Genomic DNA, 25,475 nt, shown 5'->3' on the forward strand with positions numbered 1-25,475 from the left:
ACTTACATGAGGTTCTCTCTGCACAGCTTGAAATTACAAGGAGCCTTTAATTTGAGGCTAAATTGTTTCGTCTCATTCTGAAATGTCCCTGTTTTGGCACCGTGGTGTGTATGGGCTCTAGCGTAAATGGGAATTGGGCTCAGAGTCAGTGTGATAACCAAATGAGTGAAGAACCAATATAAAGTCCAGCACTTAAAAGCAGGTGTGATAGGTTGCTAGATAAAATGAGGTGGATGATACTTCTGATAAATGGCAGTTTGGACACTCCACAAATGTTTAGAGGTACATAATATCTGTTGTTTTCATTTGTCTGTGGACTAATGGTAGAATGAGGGCATCACTCTGCTAAATTTTTGTTCTGGTAAGCTTGCAGTGGTGATGCTGGAATGAAAATGAATGATTTCTGATTCTTTAGGCTGTAGAGATCTGATTTTCTTGAGGCCGTATTTCTCTGAATTGCATTTACTAAATAATTATATGCAAGGTAAAAAGTGGTTCTTAATCTTCTGGCCCATATTAAAATCAGTAGCCTAAATATGGTGGTAATAGGTATATGGATAGCTGTGCTTTAGAGTGGTTTTTTGTATCTCCGTTTTTAAAGACTAAACTCCAAACCCTACCTCCTCTTTGGAAGAAGGATCTGATTTTATGAAAAGTTGTGTGGAAAATTCTTTTCTTGGGGGGGAAGAAATTGCAGAGCAGTCCTTCTGAAATGACTTCTTATTCTTCTAAATAGAGGTTTTGCTGCTAGCATGTAATGCTGTTGGGAAAAACCACTGAATAATGGAATATGACTTTTGTAGGAATTTTCTTTTTAATTGCCAAAACTGTTACCAGAGCATGAAATAATTAGTATGAATTTTAACAATTGTATTTGCTACTTTTTAGATGTGTAAACAAAATTTAGAATTCTGTGTAAAAATAAGATGGAAAAAAAAATTTACTTCTCACCTCTTTTTCTTTTTCTTCTTCTTTTCCTTTTTATAATAGGGCTTTATTTGTCCTCTCTGTATGAAGTCTCATGGATCAGCGGAGGAGCTGTTCAAGCACTATGAAGCAGTTCATAATTCTGGCATTGATTCAACTCATGGAGGGGAAGGTCATCTGTCACCGGAAAGGTGCAACAGTGCTCATTTGTGCATGTGCTTTTGTGTCAGTGCTGAGCTGCTTCTAATTACACTGAAGGCTGTGTTAATTTGAACACTTAATTATGTAGTCAAGTATTTAAATGTTCATGCCCCATTTCCAACTACAATTAAAAAGCAGCTTGAAACTTACATTGGCTGATATTGATCTGACAATAAATGAAAATCAGATACACGTTTATATTGTTAATTAAATCACCTGTTTCTCATGCAGCTCACAATGAATATTACACACTGGAATGATTTTTGGGAGTGTGGCAAAAAAATACAGGTTCCTCCTAATTTTCAGCATAGAGCTGAAATTTCATCTCTTGAGGGTGGGGGAGGACAACCCTGAAGGTAGAGAAGGAAACTGATTTTGTCCCTGGGTAGTTAGGGTACTTACTGGGTAATTACAACATCAGTTTTTGCCTAAATAGTTTCCCATATTACTTAGTTATTTGCAAGTCTGAGAAGTTTCTCTCTGTGTCAGTAATTCTCCTTCTGTGTTCCAGAAACTCCATGCTGATCTTCAGAAATCTTCTCTAATTTCTTTTATTTAACTGTTTGGTCAAAACTGTATTGTTAAATGTATTCCTAGGAAACATATCAAGTTGTTTCATTTTTGAGAGCAGCGGTCTGTAGCAGGAACTGATAATGGGAAAGTTTCCCTAGAAAAGTTTAACTGAGTCATCTGCCTTTGTTGGAGTAATCCCTCGTGTTGGTTTGGGGAGCTTTTTCACAGGGGTGAAATTTGTGTAGGTTTCCTTTTGCTTCCTGCTAGTTCTTTTTCTGTTCAGTGTTTATTTTGGACTGTTACAAATGACAGTCCGTGCTGCTGTTTTGTCACACTCCCCCAAACTCTCTTGGTTTATACACAGCAGTGTTGGAGTGAGAAGCTGCCTGGGGCCTCGTTCAGCAGAGGTGCACACCGCACAGTCCCACAGGTGGTCGCCTGCTGACGGAGCTGGCTTCTGCCGATGCTGGGATGGAAATGGTTCAAACGTTTTGTCACTAGTAGAACTGTGACCCAAAATGAGAAATTTTTGCATTGAAAGAAATACCTGTATTTATGTAATTAACTCAAGAGAGAGTGGCTCTTCGGTAAGAAAAGAGAGTGGAAGGTAACATATTTCACTTGTTAGCCACATGAAGATCTGTATCTCCCCAGTATTGTACAGAGCTGGTGAACCAGTAAGAGCCAGCATTAGCAGAGGTCATGTCTTCATGCATGGATGGGCCCTTCCTTGTGGATAGCTGCCTACTCTCCCAGCTGCTGCAACAAAAGAAATCAAAATTAGGCCTTTATATAGGAGAAAGTGGTAGGGTATTAGTGGAGTTATATTGGGTTTCCTATGTGCACATTTATTCAAGAATGAGTATTTCTTCTCTGTCTGATTAAAGCCTTTTCATAGTGATATAACTTAGACCTGAAATGATGCTCTTAGTAGAATAATAGCATTCACATGGGGCAATTATTGCTCATAACTGTATTGTTTATATAGTTTATGAAAGATTTATTTTTATGCCTTTTATGCAAGTTTCCAATGTCAACCAGATGTTGAAATTTATTTATTTTTTCCTGGCTTTTGACAGTTTAAGGACAAGCGGTTTTGTTTTCTCTCATATAATTGAAAAAGTGGACAAGGTCAGGGAGTTTGGATGGAGTGAAGGGAGTCTGATGAGAGCTGTTGTGTAACACATGAGCTATTTCTTCCTATTAGTGTGGCATTCTTTAATGTTTCTCAGTTGCGTGTTTGCTTGAGAAAACTCTCATTCTACATAAACATGTTTTTCCAAGACTTGGAATACCGCGTTAAAGAAATACTGCAGCCTGCATCAGGGAGCCACTCTGTTAGTGATCTAGGAGTGAAGTTTACATGTAATTCATAAGATCAAGATTGGGAGGTGAAGTTCCTTATTTAGTCAATGAAAAAGCTACGTACTAGGAATTACATTTTGTTCTCTTCACCCTACCCTCCCAATAAACCACCATAATGAAGTGCCAGGAGTAAATCTGTAACTCTCCCCAGTGCGATTTATCGAGGCCGTTGGTACTCGGTGCTAGGATGGATGCACCGGCATTACAGGGGGGAATGGAGTGGAGCATAAGGAAAAGGTAGTAAGAATTTGCCAGATGGTGAGGCTGAGGATATGTGCTGAGAGGAGGAAGGGATTGTAAAAGCCCTAGCAGGAAGGGAGATTTGGTGAGGATTTGGATGTCAGTAAGAAAAAGAAAGTTACAGTGTCTAGAGTGATCCCTTACACTCCTCCCTCCGCACCCCCTCCCCCCCGCCCCCTTCATTTTCCACTAGTTAGTTAAACTGAATTTAGGTTTCATCTTGAAACTGTCAAGCAAAACTGTTTGGAATATCAAGGCAACTACTGTAGAAGGGTCCTTACATTACAAACTCTCTCTTCCCCTTCTCCTCCCTTCCTCCTTCACCTCTATTACAAAGCTATTTTTATACAGCTTTTATCTGCCATGAAGACCAGAACATCTTAAATGCTTTAGTATTGCAGATCTGGTATGTGTTTAGGCCCAATGTCAATGTAGTGAACTGTTCCACCTGCCTGAGATTTCATTTATAATCTTAGGTGTGAATATTAGCTCATCTACTTATTTAGACTGGTGGGAAAGCTGCTCCCTCTTCTCCACCCACAACCAATGTATGGGTTTTGGATTACAGCTACACCTGTCTCAGTAAAATTGTATTTGCAAACCTCCAGTGAATGTATCACACAGGCAGAATAATGTGTAAATAGCAGAAGACTCTTCCTCTGAAAAAAATCAGCCTCCCAATATCTTGTGTTTGTTTTGCATTAAAATTGGTCCACCTTGGAGTTCTTGCTTCACTGGTTCAAGTGCATGTGTTTCACTTGCTTTTTGATGACCCTGACCTGATGTTAATACGCTAATGTAGGTTGAATCTATTCCTTCCCAGTTTAGCTAAAGAATAGCTTGCCTGAGTGTTTTTTTGTTTTTTTTTTTCTCCTGAGGTAATTTAAAAGAACATCTGTGGAGGAGGGGATAATGCAGCACAGCAGCAATAAAATTGTATGGTATAAAACTGAGAGAATTTGTTGGCATTGGCACCCCCACACATATATTCCATGTACTCCTCCGTGTTGCCACTGTACAAACAATAAGAAAGGATATGTTTGCATTATTTTAATGACCTGTGTATTCTACATTTGGAGTGGCTGTGTCTCAGTAATGCAACATTATTCTTGTATGTATAGTTGTGCAATTCTGTAGGAGACCTGCGATTTAGGAGGGTGCTGTCTAAATCAATTAGTGACAATTTTAGTCTTAGATCTTGGGTTCTTGCATGGCTGGAGGCTTGAGCATGAAGTTTGAGAATTTAAAATCTCAAGGCTTTAAACATTCGGACCATTAAGTGAGTGTATCTGTGGAGCATACTGAATTGCTGTGTGGAGGAAAATTACGTAACTACAGATCTCAAAAGGAGTCAGATAGTGTGCTGTCTCTTAGTGGCGTTTCTTTACATGATGTGGAAAGTGAAGGAGAATAGACCTGCTCTTTTCATAAAAAGGCATGCAAAGCAGTTAAAGGTCCCAATGCACAGCTTTGCCATTCTGAACTCATGTGGTTGCGCTGATGCACTGATTTAGATTTACATTCTGTTTTCTTGAGACTTTTTGCATATCTATTTCTTTGCTTATCCAGTTAATAAGTTTAGCACTTTTCAAGTGATGTGCGAAGTGAACTAATAAGTATCTATGAATCTGTTTTGTTTCAAGTTTCAAAAAATCCAAAAATAACTATTTATAATTATGCAAGTTATATTTATGTAGTACCTGGCTGTCACTCCAGTTATTTAATACACGTTATAACCTGTGTGTAATAGACAAAATATAACCACTGCGTATTCATTTTCTCCACTCCATGGATATATTTATTCAGAGATGAAGTATCACTGCTCCGACAAGAAGTCCAAGACTTGCAAGCTTCACTGAAGGTTGGAATGTATTTTACTTGCACTTTTTTTTTTTGTTTCAAATTGCAAAGTGTTCCACTGTCTTAAGCAACCAAATTTACAGTTCTCTCTCCCCCATCTCCTTTTTTTTTTTTTTTTTTTGTTTGTTTGTTTTTCCCTAGGAGGAGAGGTGGTATTCAGAAGAGCTGAAGAAAGAACTAGAGAAATTGCAGGGGCAGCGGCAGCAAGTAATTGCTTTAAAATACTTGAAGCAGGTTTATCATCAGCATTGACATTGAAGATTAATACCTTTTTTGTAAGGCACGTGGCCTGATTTAGTTAGTTCCATAATTTGAATATTGACATGTTCTTGAAAACAAAGCTAGTTATCTCTCCACAATGTAACTGTATATATATACCTGAAGAACAAAGTCAGAGCAGATAATGATTCTTTCATAGTACTCACTACAAGTCCAGTTCAGACTTTTCCTTCTGTTGGGCTTATTCAGAACTCAGTTTATTAGAGAAAATAAATTGAATATGGTGTTTCATCTGTTACGAGAAAGGGCGATGGGGTCTTTCTTGTAAGAACTTCTGGACAACAGTAGTGTGATTTCACAGATGAACGAACTGAACAAACAAGGCAAGGCAAATTGTGGGTGTTGTGCCCTAAGGAAGCTCTCACTTCTTTTCTTACTATGAGCTACTTAGATACTGGATTGTTACAAACCTCAGAAATTGCTTTTGGACAGAATGCCTTCTCAGAATGTATTGATGTCTGTAACCTCTGTTTTTCGGGCAGATTTCAATATTGAGGAAAGGGAGGGGGAGGGGATTGTTACTGGAGTCTTGCAAGTCTGGAAGCCTGATAGTGTAGTGATATGTGAAATGGAAATTCATCTTGGCATTCTCCCATCTTCCAGATATAACTGTTTGAAATCGGGTATTTTTATACTGCTGTGTGGTATTTGAGTGCAGAAGTCTTTATTTCCCTGTCTTTTCCAAAAATGGGATGAACTTTGGAAGCAGTAGTTTTTATTCCTACTGTCTAATGATGCATTTATTCTGTTTTCTTAAGGATTCTAAGTCTGATGGATTGACAACAGCTACATCTACAGGTGGCTAACATTTTATTATATTTATTTCTGCAATTTTCTGGAATTTCTGAATTTTTTTTCACTGTAGCTTTTAGGTTTATGAAAATGCACTTTTGGTCAATTAAAGACCTAGAAAGCTGAAATGGTACAATTACTGGAAAAAAAGTTCATTGTAAGTGCTTAAGATAGATAGCCCTTGATCTCTGTAGTCTGGGGAAATGTTCCAGAGGCTCGGGGTTCGTCGTTTCTAGAAGTGAGACAGGAGTTCTCCTGACTCTGAAAGCAGTTCTCATGAGTAGTTTTGAATGTGTTTTTAATCATTTCATATACTCAAGCATTCAGCACAAGTCCATTGCTGCGAAAGACAGTGATTGTTGATATTTAAACTATAGCATTTGTCAGTGCTGGTTTTATTTAATGTTTTTCTGTACCCATTGCTAGCAAAGAAAACAATGATTTTTTTTGTTTGGTTTTTTTTTTGCTTTGCAGACAGACTAAGAATTTTTGCTCTGTGTTTTTCTCCATGAGGCACTCATGGAATAAAATTTTCCTTGTGTGCACATAAAGTATCTGACTGATCATGATTAAAGAGCTTTTAATCACAGTGCAGTAGCATGTTGCAGTGATCTGAAGGGCTATTTGTGACCTGTGAAAACCAATAAGTGCTTAATCCTGCAGAGTACTGGACTAGTGACAGGTTCCAGTATCATGCTTGTAGATATTTAACTTTGTAAAGATGGTCACTTTGCTAAGCTAATTGGATGTTAAGTGAAATTTGGATTGCTTATTTACGTGCTGTGGTTCATTATGGGCATGAGTAACTGCATTGTCCTAGCTCTTCCAGAAAATAATACTGTTCTTTTTATGGAAATAGAATCATTAGAACGGCAACTAGAAGAGATCCAAGTAGAAAATTTTAACATTAAGCAAATGAAAGACTTATTTGAGCAAAAAGCAGCACAACTGGCCACTGAAATTGTGGGTAAGTATATTAACATGAGGTCTGATTCTGTTCTCTACTTGTGCAGCTTGTGCAAGCGATCATTTATTCAGCTTCCTTCTTACTAGATCTTAAATCAAAGTACGATGAAGAAATCGGCCTTCGGGAAGGTGCAGAACAGAAAGTGACAAACCTGACACAAGAACTGCAGAAGGAGAGAAGTACAGTGGAAGACTTAAAGACAGAGCTGGTATTCACATCACACTAATGTTTTTGTTATTTTCAGGTCAAGAGAGGGGTGTACTTAAATGCTTGCAAATGCAGCTTTAAAGCAGTCAAACTCTGTTGAACTTGGAGATGTGTGCTTGTGGGCTGAAAAAGTTCAGAACACCATTGTTTCTGATCTGTTTCCCTGACCTACGTTTTCAGTGTTTTTCCAGTGAGGAAATATATGTTGTTTCTGACTTATGTATTAAAATTGACCCTACATTACATTATAGTCTGCTTGTTTGATGCTCTACCCTTCAGCAATTTTGCAGGGTATTACACATCTAGATGTACTTTGTAGGCCTGTACTTGGAGCATGCCATTGCTGACTTCCACAGCTGTCTTTAGATCACCCTTTTTCCATGAGGTGTTATGCTCTGACTGTCCCCGGATGGCTGCATTCAGGAGAAGTGCTCAGAGAGGTGTTTTGTGACATGGTGGGTGAAAGGCTGGCAGCTGTCATCGCCATTCCTATGTTAATGTTGTCCCTCTTGCACTTGGCTGATAATACCAACGTGTGTGTATTCCAGGATTTTGGGTCCTGGTGACTTTTAATAGACAGTCATGGCTCCAGGGAGCAATCCCGGTCACTCGGCAGTTGTGCCTCTTCTGAAGCAGTAGTGAAGGAGACTTCCTAGCTTCTCACACTCAAACACTGCTAAGATGCTGGAGGAAAGTAGGACTTGTTTATCCCCCCGTGAAGGGCTCATGACTCCCTCTTGGTCCTGCCTAACCACTGGACCTATCCCTTCCTCTCTGTCTGTTTAGTTGTTTCTTGTGTTCCTTTCTCTTTCTGCATCCTTACCCTTTTCCTGTACCTTTTCTCTTCTAGATGCCAGCACTTCCTTTTCTCTACTTTATCCAGTGCCCAGTATTGCCTTTCCCCTCCCTTTTCCCTCCATAGCTTTTCGCTTTGAGGGATGTCATGGTACTTTAGACATAATTACCAACAGATTTTACCTATGGGTCTGGTATGAGGCATGCCTGACGGTTCCTTCAAGAAGTTTCCTTCAGCTGTATGTTCTTGTTTTCTGAAATAGTTCTTGAAGACAGAGGCAGTATCATTATAAAGACTGTGTAGTACTGGGTTGTTGTCTGTCTCAGTCCTGAGTGGGGCTTGTGAGTGCTGCAGCAGGAAAGTATATATAGTAATCCCTTCTGTAGAGTAGTGGAGTCAATGCAGCCTACTTCTCAGGAAATTGGGACTTCAGATAAATTTCTTGCATGGATTCCCTGTCACTTTAGTGCTTTTCCCCAGGGAACGTCTCCTTCCTGTACCTAGCCATCTACCTACATGAAAATTACAGAAATTTAATCTTTGAGACCTTATCCCATTTGTCAGATTTGGTTGAAATCAATCAACAAATTCAAAGTTTAGTAGGTAAGAACTGTCAACCAGCCATTAAATCCAGTTTCCTTTGGGAATGATATATACTTTTCTGTGAGTTTGGGTTTGTTTGTTTTTTGTTTCTTAGGGTTTTTTCTTTTTTTTTCTCTTTTTCTATAATATCGCATATGTCACGTTGTCTACAAATTGATGATTTGAAAGATTTATAGAGATGACATTGACACTGGAAGCATGTCTGCAAACAGCACGTTGCTCATTGCTACTCTTTTACTTTTCAGCTACAAAGGCCTGGTGTGGAAGATGTGGCTGTCCTGAAAAAGGAGCTGGTCCAAGTTCAGACGCTGATGGACAAAATGACGCTGGAACGTGAGAGAGAATCTGAAAAACTGAAAGATGAGTGCAAGCACTTGCAGGCAGAGCAAGCTAACTCGGAGGTAATAGTCATACCCAGAGATGTGTGTGTGAGCTTTGCCATGATTTTCATAAGAAAATGGAAAATACTAATCCATCATAATGAAAAAACCTCTTTCTTAACCAAATATTCTAACTTAAATAATAGACATGTTTCTTCATTACAGTAAGTTGCGCAATTCTGTCAATATCTACCCTCCAAAAGCTCCCATGCTTTTCCTTGCAAAACCTTTCCTTGACTTAAAAAGTTATAACAAGACCCCAATGGCTCTTTTTTTCTGAAAAAGCCACCTGGCAGAGTTGTGCTCTTTCTATCCGGAGAGAGAAATAAAGCAATATCTGTGTGATTCAAAGACTTGTTTCCCTTATTGAGCTACATACGGGTAAAAACAGTTGTTACTGAAAACAGTGGTTTTGGTTAATATTTGAGTTGATGTATCTGATGCTAGAGCATTGAAATATATAAAAAGAAATTATTAATACAAAGTAGATAATTTCAGTATTCTTATAGGACATTTGATTCTTGAACTTACACAAGATCTAAAAATCTCAGTGGATATTGTAAACAGGTTTTCGTTTTTGTTTCTTCTAGTTTTTACTGTCAAATGAGAAGCCTTATTACACCTATTATTTATTATAGGAATATTTTGTCTGTAAGGTACAAATCTGTTCTGCATACATCCCACCCCCCCCCACCCAGTCCACTGCATAATGGCCTCCAAGTGTCTCCTGTTATCCACCAGAGCAGAAAGTGAGTGACTGCCAGGCCTCACCACATCTTAAGGTCAAGATGTCGGGATGTCACCTGTAATCTGTTTCCAGGCAACAGCACCTTAATTTTCCTCTTTTTGGTGTTGTAGTCTAAAGTAGAAACTAAAATCTGTTAAATCTGTTCTTCTCATGTTAGTTGCTTTTTTTTTTTTTTAACATTTTTTCTGGATTTGAAGATTTTTAATTTATCCCATTTAAAAGAGACCTCACTGTCTACTTGAGTTGCAGAATATGCTAGTTTCTTCGGAAGTACTTTGTGAAGGCTGGCCTGTGCTTTGGCTGAGTCAGTAGGAGAAGCTTTAAATTGCTGATGGGAGATTTGAAAACATACAGAACTGATGATAACCCTGTGTTTAAGGAAGCAAAACTAATTGCCTCTCCAAGAGCAAATACTCGGTTTTCTTGGGTGTGGTTCCTCTCCTTTCCTGCCAGTGAGCACTTCCACTTCCATGTAAAGTGGAGAAAAAGGGATATAACAGCTCTGACTTGGATTTTTAAGAGGGAAGCTTACTCCTCAAACTGTCTTAGATCCCTCCTGGCTAAAGCCTGTTTGATGTTGGTTACCATGACAGTGAGGGAAATCTCCGACAGAGATAATGGAAAGAAATCCTAATAAAAATACAGTATCACCCAAAAGGCTTTCGTCTAACATATCATTTATTCTGCTGAGGAGTTGGTGAATCCATGCCTGCAGAAGAATTCTCTTGCTGGGTGTTGGTGCCTCTTACTAGTGGGTTGGTTGGTATAGTTTCACAGATGGATGACTTGACAGTGTAAAGACCTTCACTGAAAACTGCCAGCTGTGTTTGAGACCTTTTAATTTTGCCCTCCCCCTTTTCTATTGTCCCCCACCAACGCAGCAATGCCAGTAAAACTTGTCAATGCAGAGCTGTGGTCCCTAGTGAAGTGGGGTCTTTGCAGAATTCCCCAGCTTACATGAGGGAACACCTAGAATTTCTGTAGGATTCCTAGTATCCTCCGTCCTGATGAGGTTTGTGGATGTGAAGGATTCCTGACATCTTGTTATTCTGGGGTTTCATGTGCCCTAGATTTCAGAACTGCAGTTTTTTAACTTTCTATTTCTTCATTTGCACTGCAGAGCTTTAGAGAAGCACTGCCTGGCATTATACTAAACTCCTCAGGGCTTTCCCGCCTGTCTTCCCCTGCAAGAGATATGTTGATCTCCAGGAACTGTGCAAGGGTACAGTATTGTACTAAACATGAATCTACCATTGTTTTCAAGTTAAAATTATGTATGCCAAGAGCTTCATCACACATGAAAAAAGGAATATCACAGTTGGAATTACGGCTATAATGTGGTTATGTGGCCATGTAAGTTGCTGCATAATTGTAATTTGGTTTTAACTGTGAGATCCCATAACTATGCTGCAGAATTTAAATTTCATTTCAAAGTACTGCCTCTGTAGTATTTTGTGGTTTTGGATATTTAGTCTTCATGTGAAGATAAAATGACACAGTGACATGGGTGTAACAAAACTTTCATCTTAAAATGTTCTCACAGAAGGATGAATTGCTCCCGTTCCCCCAAGTTAGGTATGTTTAAGTTATGACATAACTAGCTGTTTTAAAATTTAGTTTTAAAGTGCAGCCTTTAACAGGAAAAAAGACAAATGAAGAAGGTTTTTTCAGTCCTCCTGGATGTAACAGCAGATGGGGAAGAAGGCTGGATGATGCCCCTAGCTGTTACTATGCGTTCATATCAGAAGTCTTAGATGTATGGAAGGATTATAAAATACATTGCAGCAATTATAATAATATCAAATGTCTGTGTAGTATTATCAGTATGTAGGCTGAACCAGAGAAGACCAAGCTGCTACGTGGCAGAACATGGTAAGCAGTGGCAGTCTGGTTCTTCTCAGAAGTGTTGCTGTCTTCTCAGCTTAATTCCAACATATGCAACAATAGCCCAAGATGTGTTCAAAATAAAAGCTTTTCTGTCAATACAAAATGACAGATCAGACTTTTTAAAAACATAAAAATTACTCACAGTGGTGAAAACTTTTCTACTTTTCTTAAAAAACCACAACTGTGAAAAGTGTTAGCCATAACAAAACAAGAAATGGAAGTCCTTCCTTGAAGTCCTTCATTCTGGCCATAGAAGTTTGGCAATGTTACATCTCAGCTTTGATCTTTAAGACCACCTCAAGGGCTGAAAGAGTAAAGTGGTTCTTACACCATCCTTGGCTATTTTGCTGGGCTGACTGAGGATACATATATTAATACTGGTTTCCAAAGTGAGACTTCTTTAAAACAAGTTACATTTATGGCCTGAGTGAAGAGAATAACAAAGATTGTCTTAAACCCTATATGAGCATCTTCAAATGCTGCAGGAGAGAGAAAACGTGTTCTGTATAGCTCTGCAATTGTCACCTAAATGTCTTCATTGTTTTCTTTTCTTTTTTTTTTTTGTTGGGTGTTATGCCTTATTTCAGAGTTGCACCTGAAACTCTGGTGTCTAGGTCTCTCAGATGAATGTTCATTCTGAGCTACTCCTTCCATGTTTAGTTTTTCACTATAGTGACTCCTGCATAGTAAACACATTGTGAAAACAGCTGCAGTGCTGTGGAGCTAAGCACTTCTGTGAATCTCTGCAGATTGGGATTTGTTTCAGTATCTGACAAATCTTCATAAAATACAGGGCCTAGACTTCATTGTTAAGTTGAGTGCCCACAGAATTAAACAAGATTAGTAGATTAAATTATGGTTATATATAATAAACCCAGGACTGTTGGTTTGTTTTTTTTTTTTTTCCCCACTAAGCAAAGGCATTAAAACCACTGGGATATTTGAAAATAAATTTGAGGAAGTGTGTCTACTAACAGCTTTTGTGACTGCTTGTTTCCATCTTTCATCCATCCATTTTGTTTTTTCTGCTTTCTAATGGAGACACTTAAATTTGAGGTAAATTTTCTGAAAGCTTTTTATTCTTATAGTAGATTTCTGTTGTATCAAGATAATTTCAAGAGGTTGTTAAAACAGGTGCATACCCATTTGCTTAATCATACAGACACATCAGGCAGACAATATCAGGAAAGAATATCCATCCACGATCTATTTCCATGTTAAGAATGAAATGTGGGATGGCTTATTGGATTGTGAATGAGAGAACTGTATCTTTATGCATATAAATTACAATTCTAGTTTGAAAGGCTGCAGTGGTGTCCTTAGTGAGCTTCTGCACATTTTCTGTATTATATTCTCTCAGTAGTGAAATATCCATACTCTGAGAACATCCAGGAATATTTGTCTGCCAAAGACAGATCCCAGGATGTGTTTTAGCTAACAGCTCTGTGACAAAACTGCCTTATAAGCATGGCATTACAGAAAGTCAGAATTAATAACGCTTTGTAGACGTATACTGGGTTCATATGTTCTCTTTGGTCTTCCTTTTTCTGTAGGGAGGTTGTAAATAGTATGTTTATTGTCTGCTACTTCTGTTCTACTGCTTTAGTTCATTCTTGAATTCAGGATTTATACCTTTGTGCTGAAGTCTGTGGTTATGAGAACAATAGGAAAGGAAACTTCTTTAAAAAGGTCACTATTATATAGTCTATTCAAAGTGAGTGTGTTCACACACAGCGTGCTTTAGGGCAGCCATTGTTACCCATCTAAAGTGCTTTTCTTGTTTGCTTTCACTACTGTATTCAAATACTGTACAGTTATTTGTATGTTCTGGTTTGTATCAATCCTGTTTAATGGGGTAGTATTGTTACTCTGATTATGCTGACCTGCAGGGTTGATGCATCCAAAAGTCACGCACCAAGTTTGTATCAGATGCCAGACTCACTTCTAGTGCCTTTTCCAGTACATTTCCCTTACCAGAGAGGCAAAGCTTTTGGCTGTGTAATTGCGATGACTTGGGAGGGTTTCACCTTGAGCTAGGACTGTGATAATGATTAATGGATAATCTGTTGTGATTTTCATCAGTTTTGGGCTCAACTTGGCATTTACTATTGGACTGGGATAAATTTATGTCTTCTGAAATAGGACATGAATGAATCTTAGCTGGGAAACTATGCCCAGTGGTACTTCTGTAGCTGACGGTGCTCTGAGATGAGTTTGCAGGTGATTTTTTTCTTAAGCTGTTTATTTATATACAAGATGCTTTTTATTTTGCTACCAGACATCTTGCTTTTCTTCAGGTGACACATGCAAAGCTTTGTTTTAAATGTGGATTTTTCTGTTTGTCTGTTCAGGCTACCATTAACCATCTAAGAGCTGAACTTGCCAAAGGACCTCAGGAGGTAGCTGTGTACGTTCAGGAGCTGCAAAAACTTCAAAGTTCAGTCAAAGAGCTAGAACAGAAAAACCAGGTGAGAACGCTGTTATTTCCTATGCCTGTCAGTTCACATTAAAATGGAAGCACATCACACATTGCCTTGGGAAGTGCTGAAGACTGTTACAAAACACTTCTTGGTGTTGCAGAAGTTGAGAATTCCTTTGCCATTTTGCTTAACATGAAGGATATTGTAATGTACAAGCAACCACTATATTTTAATGATCATCAGTATGTTAGAACTGAAATCCTCAGTGTTAGGATTGCAGATTTCTAATTGCTGCAGTTTATGCTTACCTATTACTAAGCAGTATTGCCATCTCACACATTAAAAGAAAAAAGCAGTACCCTTTGAAATATTACAATGTTTGCCTAAAAATCATAATTCAGAAGACATTTTGAGCTCTTTTCTTTGGCTTTACAGTTTCTTAGCTTGTAGATTGCACTCCTGTCATACTTTCTGGCCTTTTCTACCATTCGTGACCCTGATAAAACTGAAATAAACTCCAGAAGATTCTCAGCTTATAAGTATTCCTTGAGAGCTTTTATCAAAGCCCTTTGAGCTTGCTGTGTTTTGTATTTGCATTAAGAAAGCATGTGTTGTGGAGTAATAAACGGAGGTAAGGAGTAAAGGAGACAAGGAGAAAGATGCATGCTACTTTTTGTTGCGTGTATATATAGCACTGTATATGAACTGTACAGGTTACATATGTGTATTTACCAGCAACCTTGTCAATCTCAGAAAACAGGAAAGGACAGAGACCAAACAGTGTGTATTTAATGTAATCATATTAAAGCAGCATTTGGAAAGAATGTAAGAAGGTGCACTTAAAATTTGGTAAATTAAACTTGCCTTTAGTAGGATGACTCTTGTTTTGGCTCATTAAATTAGGTGCAGGCACTTTTTCACAGACCACCAACAAGCTTTTGGCAAAATTATTGCTATACAGTATACGGCCCTTGCCTGAATATATTGCTATTCCATTAACAATGTGGAGTGAAACAGATTGATGCATGAGATAACCATACTTTAAGAGAGAGTCCCCTGCTATGTCAGGTTAATGCCAAACACCACTTGAGGAATAATAAGAAGAGAAGTGGCAGCGAGTTACTTTTCCTCTTTTCAGTTTCAGTGACTTAAAGCAGTTTGGTCACCTCTTTATGCAGCTTTTTGAAAGGCGAATATCCATAAGCATGTTATTGCTAGCCAAGGAATCTTGGCCCTGGAGGACTTGGACCTAGATTTGGAAAAGGAAAGACTAGCTTCCCAAAGAACAGAAATTGCTCTGTCTTTGAACAGTGTGCACTCCTTGAAGAAGCTGCCTGGGACAGGGGAGGAGCCATTAATGCAGAATAGAATATATTGCAATTTGCTATGTACCTCCATTTATAATTCCATTGCAATGTGGGAAGATATTTCTGTGCATTGACGCAGAGGTTTTCAAGCTCATGTACAACCTCAAGCAAGCAAGCTGTTTCTTATATTTTCAGGAGCTATACTGAGAAGAGCAGATGACAAGTAGATAAGATCAGTTCTCTGAGATCAGCAGGGACTGCCTTTTCCTTCATTTATAAAGCACTGTAATTATGGGGCTTGGCTTGCCTTGCAAAGGCCAGTAATGGCCTGTAGTCCAGAAGAGACCTAATGTGTGAAAAACCAGTGTATTCCCTGAAGTGTAAGACTTGTAATTCCAAACCCATTGCATGTGGGTTTTTTGTTTGTTTTATTTTAGGAAAATTGTGATGCATTATCTACAGGAAAGAATGCTTAGTTTCCAACCTGTCTTGCGATGTAACTATTCTGAAATTCGGACAGTGACCACAGTTTGTTCTTTAATATCTGGCCACTGTCACTGCTAACATGTATTACATGTTTTTTTCCATGGAGCAGTTATAAAAGAAGGGGTCAGTGTAGTGTACCCCCTTGTATCTTGTGATCTTTGAAGGCTCAGGGCTCTTTGTTGAGTGCTGGAACATACTGTCATTCCCTCTTTCTTTTCTGTGGAAATCAAGGCTTGGGGAAGAGAGGTGGCTGCTGTGTGCCCACATGTCCTTTTCTATACCTGGGATGCAGCTGGCACATGCGTCCAGATAGGAGACACTGCTGGGCCCATTGATGTTAACCTGAATGACCATAGCTTGGCAGCTCTGGGGCCTCGAGTCTGCTCCTGGGCTTCAGTCATGCACAGAGGTAGCCAGCTGTCAGGCAAACCCAGCTTGGTAGCAGGCTGTCGGGTAAACCCAGCTCTTCTCTCATGAAAGCAGCAGCAGCAGCTCTTTGTGGCTCTGCCCGGCCATTCATGACTGCAGAGGGTGTTCAGCTGTCAGGGGCAGTGACTTTAAACACTGATATTTATTGTTGTATCACTCATCAGATCAGGGAGGAAAAGAGAAGAGTAGCACAGCACGTGGACCAGCATCTCCAACCCCATGTAGCTGCTGATTGTGGCTGTCCTTTGAATAGCTTGTGAGGTGATGGTGAAGAGGCTTTGCTTCTTTTTTGTTTTGCATAGCATTCCTGAAAGTTTCCCAGAGTCTCAGTCTGCTTCAAGACGTCAACTGCTTCTTCTCCCCACTCCCGCCACTTTACTTGAAAATTTAAGTTAGTGCCCTGCACTAACTCTTCACAAAGTAGGTCATAGCAGTGCTGCATGTGACATGTGGATCTAGTTATGAAGTAGTAGTAATATTAATACTGTAGCTCTAACTTGCCCAGCTATGACAAAAAAGGTGCTGCAGTGTGTTGGTATTTCAGGAACAAGATTCAGCATGGATGATAATGATCCTGCCTAGCTGTTTCTCTTTAATGAAAAGGGAATTGCAACTTTATTTTACATTCTGAGGGCGAAGCCTTTTCTAAAAGCAGTGGGAGCCTTGCCACTGTCTTCAGGAGGATAAAGATGACATCTGATTTCAGTACGTTCCTTATGTACTCTATTAGTGCATTTCATATATGCATATGTAAAAGCTTCTGCATACCTGTAGCAGCAACAAGTTGTTTTATTTTTCAAGAAATATTTCAAAATATAGTACTTCAGGGCTAGAATTCAATAGCCAAACTTTAGTCTTGAGCTAGAATTTTTGGCTAAGTTGTATGCTTTAGAAAGTATATATTTTTTTAAATGGACATGTAGGGCACTAGTTATATTTGTTCTCACATGGGTGGCTGGACTGCTAGAGTTGTCATTTGCAAGATTGTTTCCTAACTTATTTTTGTAGATTCTTCTGTTTATTTTATCACAATTGTAAAATAGAAGTGTCTGTTTATGGTTTATAATGACCAATATAGGCATCATTTCTTAAAATCTGTAAAGAACGAAACCATTCAACTGTTCAACTTATTTGAATAATTTTACAGCTGCTTCTTCTGGCAAAACAGGTTTTACCCCTAGATACTGCACAGAAGTGTGCTTTTAAGATGCCCTGCATAGCCAGAATTGCAGCACTATCTTATCTTTGGAACAGTGTTATTCCAAAGCTGCAGAAATATCTGATGTTTCCATACATAAGGCTGACCTCAGTGTTGGCATTTTTTCAGGCTGACATACTAGGAGTGTTCTTTAATTTTCTGTATTTTAATGGAAAGGGTCGCTAGAGAATACAGTAGTCGCTGAAACTGCAGGAAGAACACAAGCATTTAAAAGTAGCATATAGTAATGCTCACTGAGATAGATGTCACGAAGATGTGCAATGAATGGAGCCTGCTGGTGCACTTCAAGAAGATGGAATGAATTACCTGGGTTGGATGATGACCAGGGCCTCCCTGCAACTGTATTTTGGTGCTTGAAAAAGTGCCACTGGAAAATCAAAATGGTCCTCATGGCTTCTTTGTCCTGCTTGAAATTCTAGTTAGTGTCTCAGCAAAGCTTGGGGGAAAACGTAAACTTTCTGGAATTACATCTTTTCCATTAAGATACGTAATTTCTATCTGAATATAGTTTTGACTAGTTTGTGAAATTTGATAAAAAGCATTAGGTAATAGCTGAAAATTATCTGTAAATAATTTTTTTTTCAGTATTTGTCTCAGCATGTAAATTTGATAGTATGACCTTAGACCCTGCAGTATTTCCTGTTGTTACTGTGGTAAGAAAAATCTGACGCTCAGCAATGTTTGTGTCTTTCCTTTAAGGAATCCCAATTTTTAGTGTTTTCAAACTCAAAGCAACCATCCTCTTTGAGCTGATTTGTATGCAAGGAACTTAGATGTTACGAATTAAAATGTAAAAACATCATCTTGAAAATGAAGGTTAAATCATGAGTGTTTTATTCTGTGATTTATCAACACCACAAATTTTATTAGTTTTCATAGGTTCCCTTCCGTAATTTCTGTAGCAGATCATGCTGTAAGTATATTGGCAGGGGAAAATTAGGATACTTCTAAAAATGACCAGCTGCACAGGATTAGATAGGAAATAAACCACAAATGTTGTTGCTTAGAGAATTCTGTGAAGGACAGAGATACTTGAAAACTTTTTCTGTATACTAATAACTCAAATTACTATTTCAGTTCTTCCCCAAGAAAATGCAGTTGTAATAACTTAGAATTCGAATGCTCAGGGAAAGCAAGTTAGTCTTCAGGATACAGAAGTAGAGTTTGTGTGGTGATCTCAGTAAGAGGAAGTGTATTTATGCGAGTATATGAAAAACAGCATTTCCAGTTGAAACTGTGTGCTGGATGGGCTCCAGAATTAACTTGTGTAATACAAAATAGAGGTCTGCATTTCCTTTAATAATGCTTTTGAGCAAGTTCTTCACTGTTCGGCATCCTCACTTGAGGAGAAATTTGAATAATGCATTGAACAGCTGTAAGCAGAAATGCAGTTGAATTGCTGTGTAACTCTCTTCATAGAGTCTGACCGAGAAGCTGCTGAAGAAAGAACAGGACTACACCCAGCTAGAAGAAAAACACAATGAAGTATCTGTGAGTAAGAAGAACGTGCTGGCAAACTTTCACCAGAAGGACCTGGACTGCCAACAGCTTCAGGCAAAGCTGTCTGCATCTGAAGCCTCGATACAGAGATTACAGACAGAGCTAGGTGAGAAGGGGGAAGCAAGCCAGAAACTTAAAGAAGAGTTGTCTGAAGTAGAGACAAAGTACCAGCATCTCAAGGCAGAATGTAAACAGCTCCAGCAGCAAAGAGAGGAAAAAGAGCAGCATGGCCTGCAACTCCAAAGCGAGCTCAGTCAGGTAAGGTGTCTCAAGCCTCCTAGACCATCCTGTTGGGATGGTTCCTTAAACCATCCCATTAGGGTTTTTTTAATCTGTGCATGCATATTTTTCATGCATTTGCATTTCCTTATGGAAGGGAAGTAACTAACCAGTACTTGTATTTAAATAAATATAAAGCATTGTTCCTAACACTGCGGAGAATGAGATGCAATCGCCCCTTCCCCTTAGAGAAGTAAAAAAAAGAACAGGCAAAAAGAAGAGGCTGTGGTAGCAGTGCAGAAATTCTTTGGTATTTGGTTGTTACGTCTGAGTCTTTTTAGTAGGCCCAAACTCTTGTCAAGGGCAAATGAGAATGGTTGTAGTCCCTGTGTCACAATCAAACTCCACAAGATCTACAATTATAACCACCTTTCCCCATTATTCTGGGAATGCTAATGTAACATCTCTCTATCATCTGTAGTGTAATTCCCCTTTTTCTAAAAGGGAAACATCTTACTATGTCTGTTCTGTCTGGAACTCTTCTTAAAACTACAGAATATTGAGTTTCCATGACAAATATGGTAATAGGGAAATCCTAAGAAGTCAGCAAGGTTATTTTTTCTGGTTCATAAGGTAGCTGAAGCTATAATGAATTCAGGTTATGAGAAAAACAAATTCAGGTAGAGTATCAGAAGTAGTTTCACTTCTAGTAGTAATTTTACTACTCTTTAGGAAGTTTGAGAAAAGTGAGTCTTCATTTTACATGAGAACTGAACAATGCTTGATTCGCTTTAAAATTGAATAGTGAATACAGTGGGGAATACTTAGTGTGAAAAGCAGGGATAATGGGAAGTCTTAATGTTGCTTCTGTTGTGTTTCTCCACAAACACCTTCTCTTCGCGTTGCTGGTAGCTGTAAGAACACCCAGAGCATACATCCCCCCCACTGTTTACATATTGTTCTGCTGAGTCCAATGAGTTACGGAAGCAGGACTTTCATATAATATCGAGCATACTGAAATTTGAGGCTGGTAGAACTTTGTTTCATCTAGTGTCTTGGGGAGTAATGTGTTACACTGGAGAAATATTTGTGCATCAGGAATCATGTCCCATCCTAAGATGGAAAAAATAATCTTTTTTTTTTGTTAGTATGACGTGCTTAATTTTAATCTCTTGCTAAAGGTTTATCATTTTAGAGTGCTTCTCAATTTTCAACCCTTTGTCAAGTTTGAAATAGATTAAGTTGCAAGCTGTGCATGTATAGTTTATCTTGGAAGAACTGTGGCTTGGCAAAACTTCATTTATGTATGTATTACATCCCCAGAATGACTTTTCTTCTCCCATCAGTCTTCTGTCAGGGGGAGGGGAGATAATTATATTATTTATCCGCTTAGGAATCCTCCCTTGGTAAAACTGCCTCAGTCTGCCCAGGCAACATGTATGCAAACTTCAGAAGCACAGCCAAGAGGCTGAGCTGAAATCTAGCTTCAGCCTGAGGGGGCATTTTCGGGAAGGATTTTTGGGGTGGGAAAATAAAGGAGGAAGAAGGTGAATAATGCATTGCTGAATGAATTCCTATGAAAGGAAATGGAGGCACCGCACATTCTCTGGCGATACCATTGGGAAGGAAGACAGTCTAAGCAAGAAAACCTAATCCTGCTAGATTTCAGGATGTGTTTTAGAATTGTATTGTAAAAGAACAGTGGAGGAAAAAAAGCCCTTCATACATGGCATAAAATAAAATTAAAGCCAAGAAGAAACTTCTCTCCCTCTCTCCCCCTCGAAACAAGAGTACAGTTACTATTGTCACGAAAAAACTAAATTTCTCTCTCCTCTTCTCCTGCCTCTCTCTTAACTGTGCAGTCTCCTCTCTCCCCCTCGAAACAAGAGTTCAGTTACTATTGTCATGAAAAAACTAAATTTCTTATATTTATTCTCTTAATACGTTAATGGAATTATCTTTTTATGCAAGTAGGTCAATAGATTACGTTGACAAAATGAATGCTGCTTATGAAGGTATATGTGTAGTTGTTTAGTCAAACCATGTTTTCAAAGAATCCTTTCCATCTTCTCAAAATTTGTTTGAACAGATGCATGTCTGGTTAAGTTTGTATGTTTTAGAATTTGGGTAACGTGAAGAAAGTGATCTTCACGAAGGAAGGGAACTTTGATGATAATGTTCGTTCTAGCACAGCAATAGGAAGAGGATAACATAAGAAAATGTGGACTCCTTCAGTGCTGAAGAAATGTTAATTGCTAACAAATACTGTTGTTATTGCTGAGAAAATTTGAATCTACTTGATTGTATCCTTGAAAGTCTAAATTTTTTTAATGATTTTTGTATTCTGTAACATAGGTTAATCCTGGGTTTTATGGTTCTGTTTACTTAAAGTCAGTCTTAAAGTCCTTCAAAAATACTTAACCGTGCCTGTAATAAAAGTGGCTTTTGTCAAATGTTGTTTGCTGATTTGCCCCTTTCCGAATATTGTCTCACAGTATTAACATAGCCATGAATAGTTATAATAGTTACCTTCTTGCACCCTTTCTTCATCAGATTTTTTTCCTCCAGCTCTTGTTCATATTTTTAGTGAGGAGGAAGTGTTAATAAGTTAGTGATTCCTGCAGAAAAAGACAAATGTTCTTGATGACTGGAGGAGAGATGATGGTCTCTTTCCTCAGCCTGTCCTCCCTCTTCTCCTGCCTCTCTCTTAACTGTGCAGTCACAGTTAGCAATCAGCATCTTGGCCACATGCCAAGCTTTTCAGTCACAGTTTTTGTGGTTGTGGGCATATAAACAAATAATTTAGCTTGGTTTCCTAAGAAAATAAGGCATAGACACATTTGTTTCCTTGTCTCCATCTCCTGTAACTTTTGCATTGTTTGGTAACTTTGGACAGATTTTGATAGGTGGCCCATAGGTCTTCAGCATTAGGTTCTTCAGTGTTAAATTTTTGTGGAAACAGGCAGTAAAAGAGAGAGACATGTTCATGCCTCACCTCCTCAGTGCCTGGGGGGAAGAAATCCACCTTTTTCTATCCCGCTAGGCAGCCAGTCGGTCAGCAAGTGAGCAACAAGATTGTGCTGCCTTTTCCCTAGGTATTAGTAGGAATTTGAGGAAAGTGTGAGAAAGGTTTAGGGATATTGAAGGGAGGACCTGGAGTTAAAAGGTGAATGCTTCAAGGGTCTTGTACATAAATTTATAAGGAAGCAAGCTTCATTCATTCTGATACTTGTAGAAAGTTCTTGCTGTGCTGCAAGGCCTGATCCATTCTCTTGTTTTTGCATTGAGTTGAAAGTCCATCTGTGTATCCGTGAGTGCGTTCATGTGGAATTAGGGAGGAGGTAACCCAGGACCTATAGTGACAGTTTCAAATAGAAAAACAGCTGATTTTATGGAGAGAGCTTTTTATAACAGTAAATAGTAAAAAAAAATCCCTGTACTTTGAAGATGGTGCAGTACTGGTTTTGATGACTGAAAAAATTACGAATCAGGCTTATGTCCAGCTGGAAGAGTGCATTCCCCTACATACTGCCTGCTGCTGGGAGGTGCCCGACTCTAAGCCACCAAAGTTGCTGTGTCCCCTACATTGAAGGTTCATGTGTCTCTTCTCTGCAGAGAGTGAATGCCATTGATGTAGCCAGGTCAAGCTAAAAATTATGTTCTTACTAGTCTAGCAATGCAGAACAGTAATATTGGGGGAGCCAGCGGAGCAGGTAAAGGCGTGGTGCTTCAGCCACTGGATCTACCCAGTGTGCGCTGTGTGAGATGAGATTGCTCTGAGCATCACTATTTTACGTGAACATCCTTGTGCCTTTGAAGGATTTCCCTCTTGCTGTTTCTGTTAAATCCCTGTAGCTCATATTGAAGGGCTTCTGTAGAGAAATGAGGATGCTTCTCAGTTGCTCCAACCTACTTTTTTGAATATTTGTTCCTGCCTGTGCAGTTGATGCTGTCCTTTAACACGATTTGTGTTTCTGAGGTGTATGTTGTACATACATGACTTCAGGAGCTCCTGTAGCCGTTTTACTCTGGGTTATGAAAACTCAGGGTAAATGTAGCACAAAGTGAGTCTAAAATACAGCGCTGTTGGCTAATGAATGACTAAAAAAAGGGATGACTTTTTTTTTCTTTTGCAGTTGCACAGTAAACTTCTAGAAACAGAGCGCCAGCTAGGGGAAGCACACGGGCGGCTCAAGGAACAGAGACAGCTGTCTAGTGAGAAGCTGATGGACAAAGAGCAGCAGGTGGCTGATCTGCAATTAAAACTGTCTCGGGCTGAAGAGCAGGTAGGGGCTTTTATGGAGACTCTGGTTTGCTCTGGTTCCAATAGTAGCCTGTATACACTTGTTGTGATGTTGCGGTTTATAAAGTTTGTCCTCACGGGAATTTCATTTGACTAATGCTGTTGAAGTCTTACAGTAAAATTGTTCAAATCTGCCAAAATGCCACTTGCATTACAGGTTCCGTAAGACTAAACGCTTATCAGATGTTCGTGGTGCTTTACAGAGGAGCAAAAGATGTGCTTTTTCAACTTAGGAGCTTTGTCTAAGGATCTTGTGAAAGACAGACTTAGGTGCACCTAAGCTCATGTGGGTAAACCTTTGTGTGTAGATACTTGTGTGGGATAAAGCCCTACAAGAAGAAAAAGTAAACGTGGCACAGCAGGTCATTGATAGTTAATAACCTGTGTGGGGTGGATGGGCAGAAATCACCTTTTTTATTAACTTTTATTTGTTTTAATGAGCATCTTGTATATATTGCTGATTTTCTGCTGCCTGTATGGGGATTGGCCAAATATCTGAGTGGTATGTTTTCAAAGCTTTAAAGCTTTTCTGTAGCTAATTTGCGAAGCCCTGACCAGTGTAGAAGTGGAGAGATTGCTAAACTGAAGTTGCTACTAAACCTGCTAATAACAGTAATAATAATGTTTTACAGGTATCTGTATTATCAGTCATGTTACATCTTAACAACTGTTGGAAAAAACATACTAAAAATCTCTTACGTTTTAGATTTTTGAGAGCTAAAATACATGTATGTCCGATACTTGTTTTATAGTTTTCGCTTGTGATATAGAATCTCACCTATTAATAGTAATGAATGCTTTGGTTAGATTTTGATTCCTTAACTAGCATCACACACTTTTATTTTTGTACCAGTTTTCAAATATTCGTGTTAAGAGTAAAATCGTTTAGCTCTAGAATGAGCACTGAGCACTACTGGCATACTGAGTGGTGCTTGTTCACTCATTAGTCTGTTTTGGTTGGTTGGTTGGTTTTTTCAGCTGAAGGAGAAAGCGGCAAATTCCACAGAACTGCAGCATCAGTTAGATAAGGCAAAACAGCAGCACCAGGAACAGCAGACACTTCAGCAAAATACTACAGCAAAACTACGAGAAGCTCAGGTAACATAGTTATGTATCCTTATGTGAAAGTGTATTTCAGGATTTCATTAGTTTAAATATGTTTTGTCTGTAAAAATGGCTTGCGTGACTTACACTAGTTTCAATAAATTAACTTGTAAGTCTAGAACAGAATATACAGAGAGTGTTTTAATAAATATATCCAACATGTTATGCATTAGGAATAACTTCTAAGGCCCCTGTAATTAAGGAAGCTATTATGCGATTTTCTAGAATGATTTGGAGCAAGTACTACGACAAATTGGAGATAAGGACCAAAAAATTCAAAATCTTGAGGCTTTGCTTCAAAAAAGCAAAGAAAACATCTCTTTGCTAGAAAAGGAAAGAGAGGACTTATATGCAAAAATTCAAGCTGGTGAAGGAGAAACTGCAGTTCTTAACCAGCTACAAGAGAAAAACCATGCATTGCAAATACAGGTAAGAACTCAAGAGACTTGTTTCTTTTCCCTCATTCTCATTACTGAATCATGTTTCCTGTTTTCCTGCCTCATCAGATATGACATTCATCTTTTCTGTACTTTGCTGTTTCTTTGATACTTTAAAGATCTTACTGTAAATTTCACAGGAGTTGTGTTTTGGTGACTTCCTTGCTATCAGCATAGGGGAAGGAATTCCTAGCATTAGCAAATTCCATATGCTAGTAATATGTTCTTGCAAGTAATTTTTGGATATATATATACGCGTTTGTTTCTCTTATCTTAAAAAGAGGTT

General features: G+C 38.7%; 1 protein-coding gene across 1 annotated transcript in view; it reads left to right on the forward strand.

Annotated features, from left to right (window-relative positions):
* The window catches only part of EEA1 (early endosome antigen 1), a 107,934-nt gene that overhangs the window by 52,216 nt on the left and 30,243 nt on the right, over positions 1–25,475 (forward strand). Inside the window, exons 5-16 of the mRNA XM_035901005.1 lie at positions 991–1,118; positions 5,053–5,107; positions 5,248–5,313; positions 6,144–6,183; positions 7,037–7,144; positions 7,231–7,352; positions 8,996–9,151; positions 14,117–14,233; positions 19,046–19,384; positions 23,482–23,631; positions 24,627–24,746; positions 24,978–25,181. Of these exons, the coding sequence (XP_035756898.1) occupies positions 991–1,118; positions 5,053–5,107; positions 5,248–5,313; positions 6,144–6,183; positions 7,037–7,144; positions 7,231–7,352; positions 8,996–9,151; positions 14,117–14,233; positions 19,046–19,384; positions 23,482–23,631; positions 24,627–24,746; positions 24,978–25,181 (1,605 nt within the window). The remainder of the gene's footprint in view (positions 1–990; positions 1,119–5,052; positions 5,108–5,247; positions 5,314–6,143; positions 6,184–7,036; positions 7,145–7,230; positions 7,353–8,995; positions 9,152–14,116; positions 14,234–19,045; positions 19,385–23,481; positions 23,632–24,626; positions 24,747–24,977; positions 25,182–25,475) is intronic.

This window comes from Egretta garzetta, unplaced genomic scaffold (genome assembly GCF_000687185.1).
Source record: "Egretta garzetta isolate BGI_Z169 unplaced genomic scaffold, ASM68718v1 scaffold38, whole genome shotgun sequence".
Classification (NCBI taxonomy): Eukaryota; Metazoa; Chordata; class Aves; order Pelecaniformes; family Ardeidae; genus Egretta; species Egretta garzetta.